The 15,199-nt window shown below is 41.6% G+C and overlaps 1 protein-coding gene across 1 annotated transcript in view; it reads left to right on the top strand.

Moving 5' to 3' along the window:
- LOC107575234 (proline-rich membrane anchor 1-like) overlaps positions 1 to 14,915 on the top strand; it is an 18,837-nt gene extending 3,922 nt beyond the window's left edge. The window contains exons 2-4 of the mRNA XM_016261642.1: positions 2,286 to 2,430; positions 3,928 to 4,054; positions 14,520 to 14,915. Of these exons, the coding sequence (XP_016117128.1) occupies positions 2,286 to 2,430; positions 3,928 to 4,054; positions 14,520 to 14,622 (375 nt within the window). The 3' untranslated portion in view covers positions 14,623 to 14,915. The remainder of the gene's footprint in view (positions 1 to 2,285; positions 2,431 to 3,927; positions 4,055 to 14,519) is intronic.
- Positions 14,916 to 15,199: the final 284 nt, after the last annotated feature.

Below are 15,199 nucleotides of genomic sequence, written 5' to 3'. Positions count from 1 at the left end.
CAGATCTTCTTTATACACCAAGAGCTTGTAACACTCCAAAGAGAAAGGAAAACTTGAAATCGCATCATATGACCCCTTTAAGATGAAGTCCAGTAGCATTGAAAGAGATGAGTTTTCAGCTGTCATTTGAAAATTGTCAGGGATTCAGCGTTCCGGATAGGGGTGGGAAGATCATTCCAGCAGCCAGGAATGGTGAACAGGAATGTTCTGGAAAGTAATTTTGAGCCTCTCTGTGATGGTACCAGAGGCGGTGCTCACTAGCGGATCTCAGACTTCTGAAGGGGATGTAGATTCGTAGTAGTGAGTGATTGTAGAAGAACCTAGCTGAATGGAGAAATCATGCTGTAGAGCTGGAGTGGCAGGGAAGACAAGAAGCTCAGTCTTTGCCAGGTTGAGCTGTAAGTGATATTCTTTCATCCATGCTGAGATGTCCACCAGGCAGCCTGAGATCCGTGCAGCTACCGTTGGATCATCTGGTTGAAATGAAAGATAGAGCTGTGTGTCATCAGCATAGCAATGGTAGGAGAAGCCATATGCCTGTATGATGGGACCCAGTGATGTCGTGTATATGGAGAAGAGGAGCGGTCTAAGAACTGATCCCTGAGGAGCCGGGATCCAGCTCTGCTGTAGAGTTGGAGTGGCAGGGAAGACAAGAAGCTCAGTCTTTGCCAGGTTGAGCTGTAGGTGATGTTCTTTCATCCACGCCGAGATATCCGAAATTGATGTGCTTTGGAGACCACCCCTCCCCAGGTCACCCTGAACGACCTACCAGTGAGATAGGATTCAAACCAGCAAAGTGGAATCCCTGTGATGCCCTGTGATGATGTGACTACTGATTGTTCTAGTTTTGTCTGTGAAGAATGTGTCAAAATCATCAGCTGTTATAGAAGTGGTGGGAGGTGCTGGAGGGGGACAGAGGAGAGAATTGAAAGTTTTGAAGAGATTACGTGTGTCTGGAGCACTGTTGATCTTGTTGTGGAAGTATGAAGATTTGACAGTATGGACTTGAGCAGAGAAAGATGCAAGCAAAGACTGATACATACAGTACTCTGGTCTGACGGATCTTTTAATTTGCGCCATTTTCTCTCTGCTGCCCTGAGTTTGGATCGATGCTCACGCAGAACATCGGATAACCAGGGGTTAGAAGGGGCAGCCCGTATTGGCCTGGAGGAGAGAGGACAAATATCGTCTAGACAAGAGGTTAAAGTTGAGCATAAAGTGTCAGTTGCTGCATTCACATCCAGAGATGAGAAATGGGTGGGTGAGGGAAGAGAGGAGGAGATTTCAGAGGAAAGATGGGAGGGTGCAAGGGAGCGTATGTTTCGTCTAAAAGTAACCGGTATAGGGGTTGGTGGCACACATGTAGTAAAATGTAGTTTAAATGTAATGAAGAAATGGTCAGAGATATGTAGGGGTTTTACCAAAATGTTGTCTGCAATACAATTGTGTGTGTAAATTAAGTCAAGTTGGTTGCCTGATTTGTGCGTGCTTGTAGTGGTAAGTCGTTTGAGATCAAATGAAGCAAGGAGTGAATGGAAGTCTGTAGCATAAGGCTTGTACAGATGAATGTTGAAGTCGCCAAAGACTAAAAGTGGACTGCCATCCTCCGGGAATGAGGAAAGCAGCCCATCCAGCTCCTCTAGGAAGGTGGCTAGAGTTTGCCCAGGAGGGCGGTAAATTACCACAACCTGGAGATTTATAGGAGCTGTTACAGTAATCGCATGAGATTCAAATGAGTTATAGAAGTGTGTGCAGTAAAACTTGCACCTTTGGATGGAAACATAGCTTGTTTTGATCAGAGACACAAATGTTCTGCTGTGTGTTTGGAACTAATTTGGAGGAAAAACACTCAATATTGATAATACAGTGTCTAACATGTACATCACTTCATTTTAGCTTAAGCTTAAGCTAAATTATTTATTTATTTATTATATACTATTGGATGAAGTATAAAATAGTGATAATTTTTTAATGGCTCAAGGCTGCGCTGGTACACAGACATGGTATTTAAAAACTGGACTGTCTGGCTGTTTGCAAACTCTCAGGTTACTGATACAGCAATATAGATCAGCTTATGATCAACCCTTTGCGGGACAGTCAGCATTACAATGAAACTGAACACTGTAGCTTGTTTTGAGCCTGCGTGACATATTTGTGTGTGCATGATCTAGTGTTGTGTTGGCTGGTAAAGGCTCTGGGCTGGTGAGTCAAACAGACACTGAGCCTGTAATAGGCTGTGTGTGTCGCTTTGGATAATCAGCATCAGTGGCTTCTCTCTTTTCCAGGCAGAGATCCAGAGGTCTTGCTCTCAGCACAGCATACACAGAGGAGCAGAGGGCTGCCAGCTGCTGTGCTCCTGCAGTATGTACCCTCCTGTCCCTCCTCCACCTCCTCCTCTTCCTCCTCCACCGCGAGCACTGACCGCTGCGGGTAAGCCATCACTACACATCACTCTGAGTGGACTCTTCTCCAGAGGTCAGATGGAGATAAGTCATTGAGATAAAATGTTGCGAAGGTATTCATACTACATACAGTACTCAACATGTATGTATTATATCCATACCTTTGTCTCACATTATGTATCTTATTCCTGGTGAACACTTACAGTGCTCTGCTAGTTCTGGTCAGTGACTAAATGCACAAGGCCCATTTACATTTTTCCACAGTTTCTATGCTTCCCGTTTCTCCATATAATATGCTGAACGCTGTACTTCCACCTTAATGGAAACAAAGCTGAATCACAGTTCGAACAGTGGGCGAACTTTCTGTGTCCACCACACTGGACGCCGGTGGGTTTGCTCGCCCTGGCTCAGGAGAATGAGCTGCACACCTGCTAGATCCACTGTATACCAGTCAGCTGTTCTGTAATGAAATGCAGGCAGAGACCTAGATCTATATGGAGGTGATTTATTAAAAGAAACCAAAAGCACAAGGAGAAGGGAACAAAAACACGGGCAAACAGAATAACCCTTACATTCAACAACTGACAAAGTAGCAAGTGAAACACAAGGGTTAGATATATACACAGGAGAACAGAGGGCTAACAAACACCAGGTGAGACTGATTAGTTACCATGACAACTAACAAGGCACAAAGCTTGGGACTAAACACAGGAATCTACATGTGACAGAATCCCCTTTATTTATATATAGTGATGGGAAACCGAGGCTTTCTGAAGCGTTTAAGGCTTTCATGAAATTGTGCCGAAAAACGGTTCATTACTCGAAGCTTTTAACACAGTGTGCATTAGCGACATCTGGTGGTCGGACTTGTTTTCTCCACCATTACTGACAAATCATGTGGAGCAGAGGATGGTTTAAAAAAGCATGTGACCAAACAAAGCTTCGGAAATCTGTTACATTCAAGAGTGGAATCAATCTGGGATCAATACAATATCTAATTTGATATAATCTCATCTAAATTAATTTGTGCCAATGAGACCACAACTCATGTCATGTAGCCTATAGCTTGGTCAATGGATTCACATATCGATCAATAATATAAAATACACAAACATGTGATCATAATTAATAACTACCCTTATACTGTATACCCTTATGTTGTGTTCGGTATCTCTGAGACCCCAGTTATAAACATGATTAAATGTCCTACTGACAGCCCTCAAAGTGACTGAATAACCCTTTTATGCATCAGGTGGGATCGTGAAGCGCCAGTTTTTTCAAACCAGCTGTCCCGACCTTCCAATACTGCATGACGTGGTGTTGTCATTTCGATACAAGCATCGGCACAGTGTGTAATACAATAGTGCTTTGAAAACTGCGTCGGAGCATCGGAGCTGCGGTATCAATTGTCCCATCACTATTTATATATGTGACAATAGGTGCAAACTTATGAATTTACAGTAACAATGCTGATGTTTATTAAGGTGTTTAATGACGATGTGTGGATGTGTGATCACTCTTTCAGCTCCGGAGGCTTCTGCTCCTCTGCCGAGGCCCTGGTGGACGGAGATCATCGTGCTTGGGATGATAGGAAGTGCTTTGGCTGTCTTTCTTCTGCTAACAGTCATTATCTGCTACAAGGCCATAAGGAGGTATGTAACGCTGTCACAGAGTTAGTGCAGTTCTGCAGGGGTAGATGAAGGTTGTGGCTTCAGTGCTGTTAGTACAAGTGTGGTTTTGCCATGCTGTGACATAAATGAAAGGCTGCTGTAGTGCTGATCACATGTGGCACTATATTATGTGTGAGATTTGGTCACACGTCACTTGTGAATATGAATGTCGTATGACTTTTATTTTGGGTCACTAGCTAAGGAATTTCATCTTAACAGTAAGGAACAATCAGGGAAGATTGTTGACTAAATACAAGTTATGCAAATTGGAGGGAGTTTGTGAGCCGACCAATCTGAAAGATTTGTGAGATATTGATAAAATGACTTTAGAAAGATGACAGCATCATAATTTTATTATTATACAGACTGGTAGATTTGTTAGTGAAGTTAGTTGACTTTAGCAGGTCTTGTTTGCATTTTCTGCCAATCAAAAACCCAATAAATATTAAAGATATCTTAATATCCTTTTAGATTCTGGTTCCTAACAAACTTGTCTTTTGGTTTCTTCATTTTAAGGCCCTCTGTGGTTCAATCCCACAGACACTGGGATCTCAGTGCGGCTCTATGAGTGAATATTCAGTGGTCAAAAAACAAATGTGGGTTATTTTGCTTATTGTATTGAAAAAGGAATATCTGAAGAACAGTTATTGTTGTAACTTGAAATATTTCTTCAAATTGCATTGAACACACCTGTCTGAGTACCAAAAAATACACTGAAACGGTCAAGTTCAGGCATATTAACTTGGTCTCATTAGTGTGCTCATAAGAGTCTATATTTTCAGGGATATTTGGAAGAAGCAGTTTTGTTCATTTTAACTGTTCCTGAACCTAATGATTCAAATATGCAGTAGTGTAATTACATGTTTGAGTAAGGCAAGATTTGCCTCGCCTGGATTTTTTAAGTATTCAAATTTCCTCTTGTTATGAAATGTAATGCGTAGTCTTAGATGAAGCAGTATCAGAGCCAGCCCAAGGCATAAGTGAACTAAGCTGCTTAGGGCCCCCAACAGCACATGAGATGGCTTTTTAATTTTTAATTTTTTTAATTGTAATTTTTTTGTGATATGTTATGTCAGTGGGCAATGGTAATGATACAGAAACGCAATATTAAATAATGAAATGATCTATATATACGTGTCATTATTATTTCCATAGCGACGCGTCATGCAGGCACAATAGCACTGTATGACAGATGTATAGCTTTTATTTAGCTTTTCCTTTTTATTCAAAATATCCACAATCTTGTTATCTATATCATGAACTATATGATACAACCTATTCTGATTGTCAAATATGTGTAAATTAATTTGTTTAGTCATTTAAACAACCTTAATGTCCATGGTCTATAATGAGCACTGGACACTGTCGTGTGGATCTGTCAGATTAACATCACGTAAATTCACCCATTTCTCCCAAAATACATGAAAGTAAGTGGCCAGTGAACTGCGAGAAAAACAGAGTAAACTTTATAGTTACCCACACAATGTGTAGCCTATTTTATAGGAATAAAACATGTCCAATTTTAATTGAAAGGATTAACGGTATCGGGCCCGATACTGGTCTCCTGTACTCGTACTCGTACTCGTACTCGTTAAAGTGCCCCGATACCAAACGCCGATACCACACAGCATGTGATAAGCGCCATATTCAAACAAAGAAACACCGACAACAGACAGCAGAAAGGAGTTAAGGATGTCTACTACGAAGTATATGTATGCTGATAAACAAAGCACTCTGAGAGGATTGAGCGCGCGGCGGCGCAGATGCGCGAGCTTGTCGAGTGAATATACCTTTCTCACAGACATCACTGGAAAGCTTGTAGTTCGGTCGGATATAGGATGTCTACTACGAAGTATATGTATGCTGATAAACAAAGCACTCTGAGAGGATTGAGCGCGCGGCGGCGCAGATGCGCGAGCTTGTCGAGTGAATATACCTTTCTCACAGACATCACTGGAAAGCTTGTAGTTCGGTCGGATATGTCAAAAACAAGTAAAACAATGCACAAGTTACTTAACGGTAGAGACAGAGAGAGCGCACTTCTGTTGTGTGATCTTTGCTGTTCACTCACTGAGCACACGCATCATTTGGATTAAAACTAAATCGTAAAAATAAGACCATTTATAGGGGCATTCACTATAAACATCATTTATTTTCAATCTTAGGCATACACGACTTTCTGGCGAAAGTGAATCTAACAGCCTGTGTGAAATGTGCTAGCTGTACTATTCTGCATCAGTACAAATACCTGCAAGCGTTGCACGTGTTTTGCTTGCTTGAGTGTTTCTGCATTATATGAGTGGCTTTGGAACATAAACCGCAGCACGTTTCAGATGAAAAAACGCGACTTCTATTTCTGAAAATATCACAGTTAGGAGATGTATAACGAGTGGTTCCCTGCATTATTACAGCAAAGCGCGTGATTACAGTACTGAGCCGCTGCAATGGAGCCGCTCTAATGCTGTTAAATTAAAGATGAAGTACCATAGAGCAAAAAAATTTACAGTGAAAGTAACAAAAACTTGTAAATTACATTTTAATGGGCATAATTAAGTGTGAAAATAACCGAAGGATATACAGTCAAACCAAAAATGATTCAGAGACCAGGTATAATTTTTGAAATTTTTTTAACTAACAGCTGTCTGAATCATTTTGGTTGATTGTAATCTATTACATACCTTTCTATCAAAGTTATCTAACATTATCAAGATGAATTTGTTCTGACACAGTTTAACTCTGAGTTCTTGTCATATTTTATTACCATTTTCTAAACTATAGCAAATAAACTGTGATAATGTGAGAAATGTTGAAGGTGTCTGAATAAATGTTGGTTTGACTGTATCTATTTGATAAATGAAGTTAACCAACTAACATTATACATACCCTTTTGGTTTCTGTACCCAATATTAAAAAAATGTACAAATGCAATAAAAATATCGGTATCGGTACTCGGTATCGGCAAGTACCAAAAATAAAAGTATCGTATCAGGCGAGTACTGGAAAAAGTGGTATCTGTGCATCCCTAGAAAGGATTATTATTGCGGCTTTCCATAGAAATCAATGTGTTTTTAACAAACTAAAAATGTATTTTTTGCATCTTAATATATTCTCATATTTTACTTAGCTAGTTTTACATTCAAGTTTTTATCTTCTGTGTAAAAATAACTTGTATATATTTTTGTAATAAAAATAAGCTTCAGATTCATAAACTTGGTGCTGATAACAGCTTAACATGATTTACATTAGCCTACCTTTGAGGTCTTTGCTATTATATTCCAATAACATTTTGCCTCAGTTAGCTAGTTATAGATTAAGAGATGATGTTTTATATGTGTGTTTAATAATATATGTTGTTAAAATAACATTCTGTTCTGTAAATGCATCGTCTGCTGGTTTATTTAGCTACTTTTCAGTACACCACATTAAGTATGCCACTTAGTACTGTAAGACTTTGAATGTTCAACACCTGACCACTCTTGTGGGTTTGCTACTGTTACAATTAAAAATCGTAAAACATGCCAGGCAGACATTGGTATGATGTAAGCAACACAGCTACAACAAATAAAACTGATAATGGGTGTGATAGACTTATAGTGTGCGAATAATCAAGCATTGACAATAATCAATCAAATAAAATTCTGCTTAGGGCCCCATAAAGGCTTGGGCCGGCCCTGAGTAGTATCCACTGCTAATATGCGTATTTATTGCTATCACTGATAGTACATCAAACTTTGAAACATTTAGGTCTCTCTCACACTCTTCATTTATGTATTTCTTTCACCAAAAAAAAAAATGAAATCAAAATGTTTAGCTGGGAACTTAGTGTGGTTGAGTTGACACAGAATGACCCAATAGATATTTGAGACTCGATTAAAAAGGACTTAAACCCTTTGATCTTACATGAACATAAATATTGTTGCAAATAAAAATAAACAAAAAAATGTGCATCTACCGCAGTTTTAAGTAGAATCTGACTTGAGTTCAAGCATCATTACAGCACGAGCGTCCTCTCAGTGTCCTCCAGCAGACTTCAAACACGGGTGGCACTGCACTCCAACAGCTTTGATATAAAAAATGTATTAACTCTGTGAAGTGTTGTGTCGCCACCTGCCACATGTCAACTGCTGACATCTATTATTGAGGAAGCTGGGTGCTACCAAAACCGTGGGCTGTCCAAAGCTGATTGGAGGACTGATTCCTGATTCAGGAGCAATGTTAAAACCAATGTGAAGCCACGCAGATCTGATCATCAAGCAGTACAAATTATTATATTATTTTTTCATTGTATTTTTATTATTATCCCTAAAAAATACCAAACTCCAAATTCTTTTTTTGAAGGAAAGGTCAAGAATAATCTTGCACATGACTTCATATGATGACGTGTTTTGATTTTGCTAGGAAATGCCTTTTCCTGAGTCATTCACAAGCTGTACATGCAGGTGTTGATCTTTCTTCCGTCACTGGCAGGCGATAGGCTGCGTTCAGTGGATTGTAGGTGCTCTGTGTTTGCATCAGTGCTGCTCACGCAAGCTAAACCTGAGTGAAGAATCAAACAGCTTCAGCTGATCAATAATCCCAGCAGTGAAATCATCTCACCAGCCATCTGCTCCAGCTCACTGGGACAAGAGCATGTGCTGTGTGCTTCCTAATTATAGGCAGTTGAAACAAACTTTGTTCATGGGCTTCTATTCTAAAGATTTTAAGTTATAATTGACATCAATGTTTAAGGGAAAGTGTATACCTTAAATGTGGTGTGATAAATTTGAAAAGCACAAATATTTCATTTATCTCTCAATTAAAGGGATAGTTCATTTAATCATTCCCAGGTCATCAAAAGGTGTAGGTGACTTATTTTCTTCAATAGAACATTAAAGATGATTTTTAGCTGTGAAACTGTGGTCCTTGATGATTCATAAAAAGTCAATGGCTACCCTCACTCTTACGAGTCAATAAAGCACACCATGCAACACAGAATTAATCCCTGTGGCTCCTGATGATATATTGAGGTCTTATGAAGTGAAATAATCGGTCTGTGCAAGAAACTGAACATTATGTACAGCATTATTACCACAGATCTACAAGTTGCTCAATCAAAACTCACTTTCAGACGCATGACAGTCACTGCGACTGGAAATGAGCTGAAATAGCGGTGTATCTGATCCTGTGATGAATGAACTGATTCAGCTCTAGTTCCTCCAACAGTCACTGAACTGAGGAAACGGTTCGACTCAGACTGAAGATTGATGAGCCGCTGATGTGAGCATGTGTGAACCAAGAGCTTGAATGAAGGGGAGAAATTAATGTTTTTATGATTTCCCATGGTTTATGTAAAGTCAAGTCAACTCACCTTTATTTACAGTGGGTATAGAAAAGAATCCCTGTAAAATAATCACACTTTGCTGCTTTGCAGCCTGAAATGAAGATGGACACAGTTTTTGTTTTACTCAATGCAACTTATAACATCCAAGTGAAAGATAAAACTCCAACATGTCAGGAAAAAAATAAAAAACAGAATCACTGAGTTGGAAAAAGGATCAGCCCCTCCTAAAAATGGCTTGTAAACTCAATTAGGTGTAGCTCATCACCTTCTCAATGGCACACAAAGCAGTTTGACTTTCAACGGTGATCAGTTGTGCTCATTTTGATCAGCTCAGCATGAAAAGAGCTTTCCTGGAGCATTTCAGTCCTCGGTAGAGCAACTGAAGCAAACAATCAACTATGAGTGGCAAGGCACTGTCAAAAGATCTCCGGGATAAAGTTTTGGACAGACACAAGTCAGGAGATGGAGACGAAAACATTTCAAATGTTTCATCAATGTCTAGAACAGGGGTGCCCAACCCTGCTCCTGGCGATCGACTGTCCTGCAAAGTTTAGCTCCAACTCTAATCAAAGACACCTGCCTTTAATTTTCAAGTGATCCTGAAGACCCTAATTAGTTGCTTCAGGTGTGTTTGATTAGGGTTGGAGCTGAACTTTGCAGGACAGTCGATCGCCAGGAGCAAGGTTGGGCACCCCTGGTCTAGAAGCACAGTGAAGTATATTATTAAGAAGTGGAAGGTATTTGGTAAAACACAGAGCCTCCCTGGATCAGGACGTCACACCAAACTGGAAGTAAAACCGGAGGAAACTGATCAGAGAGGCGATCAAGAGCTACAGCAACTCTGAAGCAGCTGCAGGAGTTTATGACAAAGAGTGGCCAATACAGCTCACATCCAAATAACAGCATTCCTGCAGTAAAGCATGGAGCTGGTGAGGTCCTGTTATGGGATGTTTCTCTGCAGCAGGACTGGAGCACTCGTCAGGATAGAAGGAAAAATGGACGGGGCAAAATACTGTCAAATTCTTGAGGAAAATCTGACACATATTGGTTGAAGGAGAAAAAGCTGAATGTCCTGCATGGCCTCGTCAGCCCAGACTGAAACCCCACTGAAAATCTGTGCAATGACTAGAAGACTGCAGTCCACAAACACTCACCATCAAACTGAACTGAACTTGAGCAGTTCTGCAAAGAAGAGCGGGCAAATATTGCAAAGTCTAGATGTGCAAAGTTAGTAGAGACACATCTCAACAAACTAAAGGCTTTAATTAAAGCAAGGGGGGGGGGGGGGATCCTCTAACCAACTCAGTGATTCTGATTTTAAATTTTTTTCTGACGTGATGTTTTATCTTTCACTTGGATGTTATAAGTTGCACTGAGTAAATACAGCTGGATAAAACAAAAACTGTCTGTCTTCATTTCAGGCTGCAAAGCAACAAAATGTGATTATTTTAAAAGGGGACTGATTCTTTTCTATAACCACTGTTTATAGAGCTTTATACAATACTGATTGTGTCAAAGCAGCTTTATAGTATTAAACAAGAAAATAGTTAGTCAATAATGCAAGAGGACAATAGAAAACGGTCAATTTATCAGTTCAAGTTAGTTGATTCAGTGATGTCATCGTCCAGCTCAGTTCAGTTCAAATAGTATCAAATAGCAGTCAAGTCAACTGTGTTGCCAGAAATTAAGCGTCCCCAACTAAAAAAGCCAGAGGCGAAAGCGGCAAGGAACCAAAACTCCATCGGTGACAGAAATGGAGAATAAACCTTTGGGAGAAACAGGCTCAGTCAGGGGGCCAGTTCTCCTCTGGCCTGACGAAACCAGCAGTTCAATTCCAGGCTGCAGCAAAGTTACATTGAGCAGAGGACTCATCTGGTTCCTGTGGTCTTGTCCCGGTGGCCGTCTAGGAGACAAGGTCTTCACTGGGGATCTGTCTCTGGGGCTCATCTAGTTGTCCTGGTCTCCGCTGAGATTGACACACTATTTTCCTAATTAATGCTGTTCAGTTGCTTTGACACAATCTGTATTGTTAAAAGCGCTATATAAATAAAGGTGACTTGACTTGAGATTCAGGGCTGTAGAGGTCCTCTCTAGGTGCTGATCCACCATCTGGGCTGGATACGTACTGGATCCGGGTGACTGCAGTAACCATCTGATCTGGATACTGTCACCGGTCGTGGTGCGGAGGAAGCACACGGAGAGGAAGGAATCCACGATAGAGTCTTTAATTATCCAAACATGAACAAAACACTTTGAAACTGAGGGAGACCACAACCACAATACAACTTTAACGCAAGACAAGGGAACTGAGGAAAGCACAGGGTATATAAACACATGGAACGTAATTAGGGAGAACAGAAACAGGTGAGGAGTAATCAATCAAAACAGGTGAACAGAATAAACGATGATTAACCAAATAGGGGCAATCAGAAACTAAACAGAAACAAACATGTGACAGATATTGCCCCCCTCCGAAAAGCGCGACCTCGCGCCACATAACATCGAGGGGTGGGAGGGTGGGCACCTTGGAGGTCCCACAGGACAGGCTTGGACCGGATGCCTCCAAGGTGGTACCGGATCCGGGTCCCATGGCGGAGCAGGCAGCTCGGCGAGCCATGGCGGAGCAGAGAGTTCAGGTTGCCATGGCGGAGCTGGTAGCTCAGGAGGCCATGGCGGATCCTCCGTGGCCTTAGCCAGCTCGGCCACGGGTATATGGCCCCCCCAAAAAAAAAATCTTGGGGAAAACTAGGAATCTTGGGGGGCGCTCTGGAGGAGCGGGCACCTGAGTGCGCTCTAGAGAAGTGGGCACTTGAGGGCGCTCTGGACGGGATTCAGGGACTAGAGCCCTCCTTGGGCTAAACACAGGGACAGGAGCCCTCACTGGGCAAAACTGGGGAACAGGAGCCCTCCGTGGGCTAAAGTCGGGGACAGGAGCCCTCCGTGGGCTATACTCGGGAACTGGAGCCCACTCTGGGCTGGTTTCAGGGACTGGGAAGCGCTTATGAGGAGCTGGCACTGGAGGGTGCTCTGGAGGAGCAGGCACAGCAAGGCGCTTTCGAGGAGCGGGCACTGGAGCGAACTCAGGGGCTGGAGTCGACACTGGAGCGAGCTCTGGGGCTGGAGCCGACACTGGAGCAATCTCTGGGGTTGCAGCCGACACTGGAGTGCGCCTAGGGACCAGAACAAACCGCCTTCTCCTCCTCAGATTCCCCTCTAGGCTCGGGGTGAAAGGCGTGGCTCGCAGGCTTGCCATAGCGGTGACCGGCAGGCTTGGGTCAATGGCGGTCGGCGGGCTTGAGAGAGCTGCGGCCGGCGGGCTTGTCTTCGAAGCGGCAGTTTCCATGCCGCGGGGGAAAAACGGGAAAACAAATACTATTCAAAAAAGGCGGAAAACAAACACGGGGGAAAAGACGCGGCTTACTTTCAGCTTTATGGTCTTGCGTTCTGTCACGGATCGTGGTGTGGAGGAAGCACACGGAGAGGAAGGAATCCATGATAGTGTCTTTGATTATCCAAACAAGAACAAAACACTTTGAAACTGATGGAGACCACAACCACGATACAACTTTAACACAAGACAAGGGAACTGAGGAAAACACAGGGTATATAAACACATGGAGCGTAATTAGGGAGAACAGAAACATTAATCAATCAAAACAGGTGAACAGAATAACCGATGATTAACTAAATGAGAACAGGAACTGAACCAAATAGAGGCAAACAGGAACTAAACAGAAACAAACATGTGACAGATACAGACTGGATCTGGTGGCTACGGTGACCTCGGAATAAGAAAGAAACAGACTAATATTAGTGTAAATGTCATTCTTCTAACGCTGTAGCAAGTACATTGGGTGTTATTGGAAGTGTTCCCGGTTCCGGTTGTCCTAATTAATGCAGCCTAAAAATCCTTTAACGGATTTGAATATTAGAAATGTGTTAGTGTGTTATGTGTAAGCCAGGTTAAAGAGATGGGTCTTTAATCTAGATTTAACCTGACAGAGTGTGTCTGCCTCCTGAACAATGTTAGGTAGGTTATTCCAGAGCTTGGTCGCTAAATAGATAAAGGATCTGCCGCCCGCAGTTGATTTTGATATTCTAGGTATTATCAAATGGCAAGAGTTTTGAGATCGCAGCGGACGTGGAGGACTATAATGCGATATGAGCTTGCTCAAGTATTGAGCTAGTTAATGTAAAAAGGTGATCTGATGAAGACTAGTTTATTCACTTTATATGCTTCAGACATCCACAAAACATCAACATTTCACATCATTATTGGGTGCTTTAATAATATAATGTGTACATCATTGTGTGATTACGTAAACAAACTGGTGAATCATTATTTGAAACAGTTAATTGAAACAAATTGTCTAAAAGAACTGTTCTACTGAGGAAAAAAAGCCATCTACATCTTAGATGGTCTGAGTGAATAAATTAACAGCCAATTTTCATTTTTGGGTGAACTATCCCTTTGAGCTGCAGTATATCAAAGAAGGAGCCAGCGCTGTTTAAATAGTTTAAGATTAACTTTAGTATTTCATGGCATTTACTGCAGTTTTCTCATTTAAAGTGAATCCCTGCTGTTCTATCCCACAGATGATGGTTTAATTAGCAATAGCTCAAGGAAAGGATATTTTATCCAATGAAACAGCATTAGCGTTTATGTAACGTTTTTCTTGATGGTCATGTAATATGTTCACACTGCTTTTGATGTGTCTCCATGCGGGACTCTCTGCTGATGGCTTCTAATGCACCTTCAGGGAGCGCAGCACCAACAGAGCAGCTGTACAGTCGTGTTCACAACAAAGACCCCACCACTGTATTCAGTCCAGTCCTGCATTACACATGCTGTAGGGAGCGCAGGCTCACTGGACAAATACAATGACCAGAGACGCAATGAAAGCAGGAGGATATAAATAGGCCATGCTGAATAACACTATCTTACTCTAACAGTTGAAGATAACTCAGATTACAACCAGGGGCGTAGAAGTAATTTGTGAGAGGGACAGAATGTTCAGCTCGAAAAACGTTGACAAAGTGACTATGTTTTTATAGCATGACTGTATTGTCTCAGGTCAGGGGTGGCAAATCCTGAGAATGTTTCCCTGTTTTTATTGTCATGTGCAGGAAACCGAAGAAGATGGAGAAGAATGGTACAAATTGTGGAGAAGATGCCATGAGGTCTTTTAAAAAGACCAACACTGCTGCGGTGGGCACAAGGAGCGTGTGAAACCCAAAGGAAATATTTCCAGCTAATCATGAAGTCAATGAGGTCGGAATAATGCAAAGCGATCCAGAGCCCCTCCGGATGCAATTAGAAGGGACAGGGCTGCTGTGTTGATCTGCATCAGTGACATTTGCATGCTAGTTCGGTAAAATCACACAAACCCAGCTAATGACAGATGTCTGACAAATAGATTTCATATAGTCGTTCATTCAACACATGTCATGTATTTTTAAACACATTTTACACAATGATTTATGCAACTTGGACTGGGAATTTCTGAAATGTATTTTCTGAAACTAGGGGTGTGTAATGTCATGACACAGGTCAGATGTTTTCAGCGCATGACACTTTGGATATTTCCAGTCGGTTATCTCCTCAAGGCTAGAACACTAAATGAGCTACTAATGTACCTTGTAAATGATAGTAACTGAAGGCAGAGCGGCCATCTGAACAGACTGAAAGCACTCGGCTGTGTTGTGATTACATGTTAGGTTAGGGTTAAGCAGCAGACGAGTTTGATGCACTTATAAGGGTGGGAGGATGTTTTATGACCCTTAATCCAGGAAGGTCATAATTAAGA

Source organism: Sinocyclocheilus grahami, unplaced genomic scaffold (genome assembly GCF_001515645.1).
Source record: "Sinocyclocheilus grahami isolate Dianchi unplaced genomic scaffold, SAMN03320097.WGS_v1.1 scaffold2521.1, whole genome shotgun sequence".
NCBI classification, from domain to species: Eukaryota; Metazoa; Chordata; class Actinopteri; order Cypriniformes; family Cyprinidae; genus Sinocyclocheilus; species Sinocyclocheilus grahami.
Note: the sequence above shows the minus strand (reverse complement) of the source record. Positions and strands in the feature narration are given on the sequence as shown.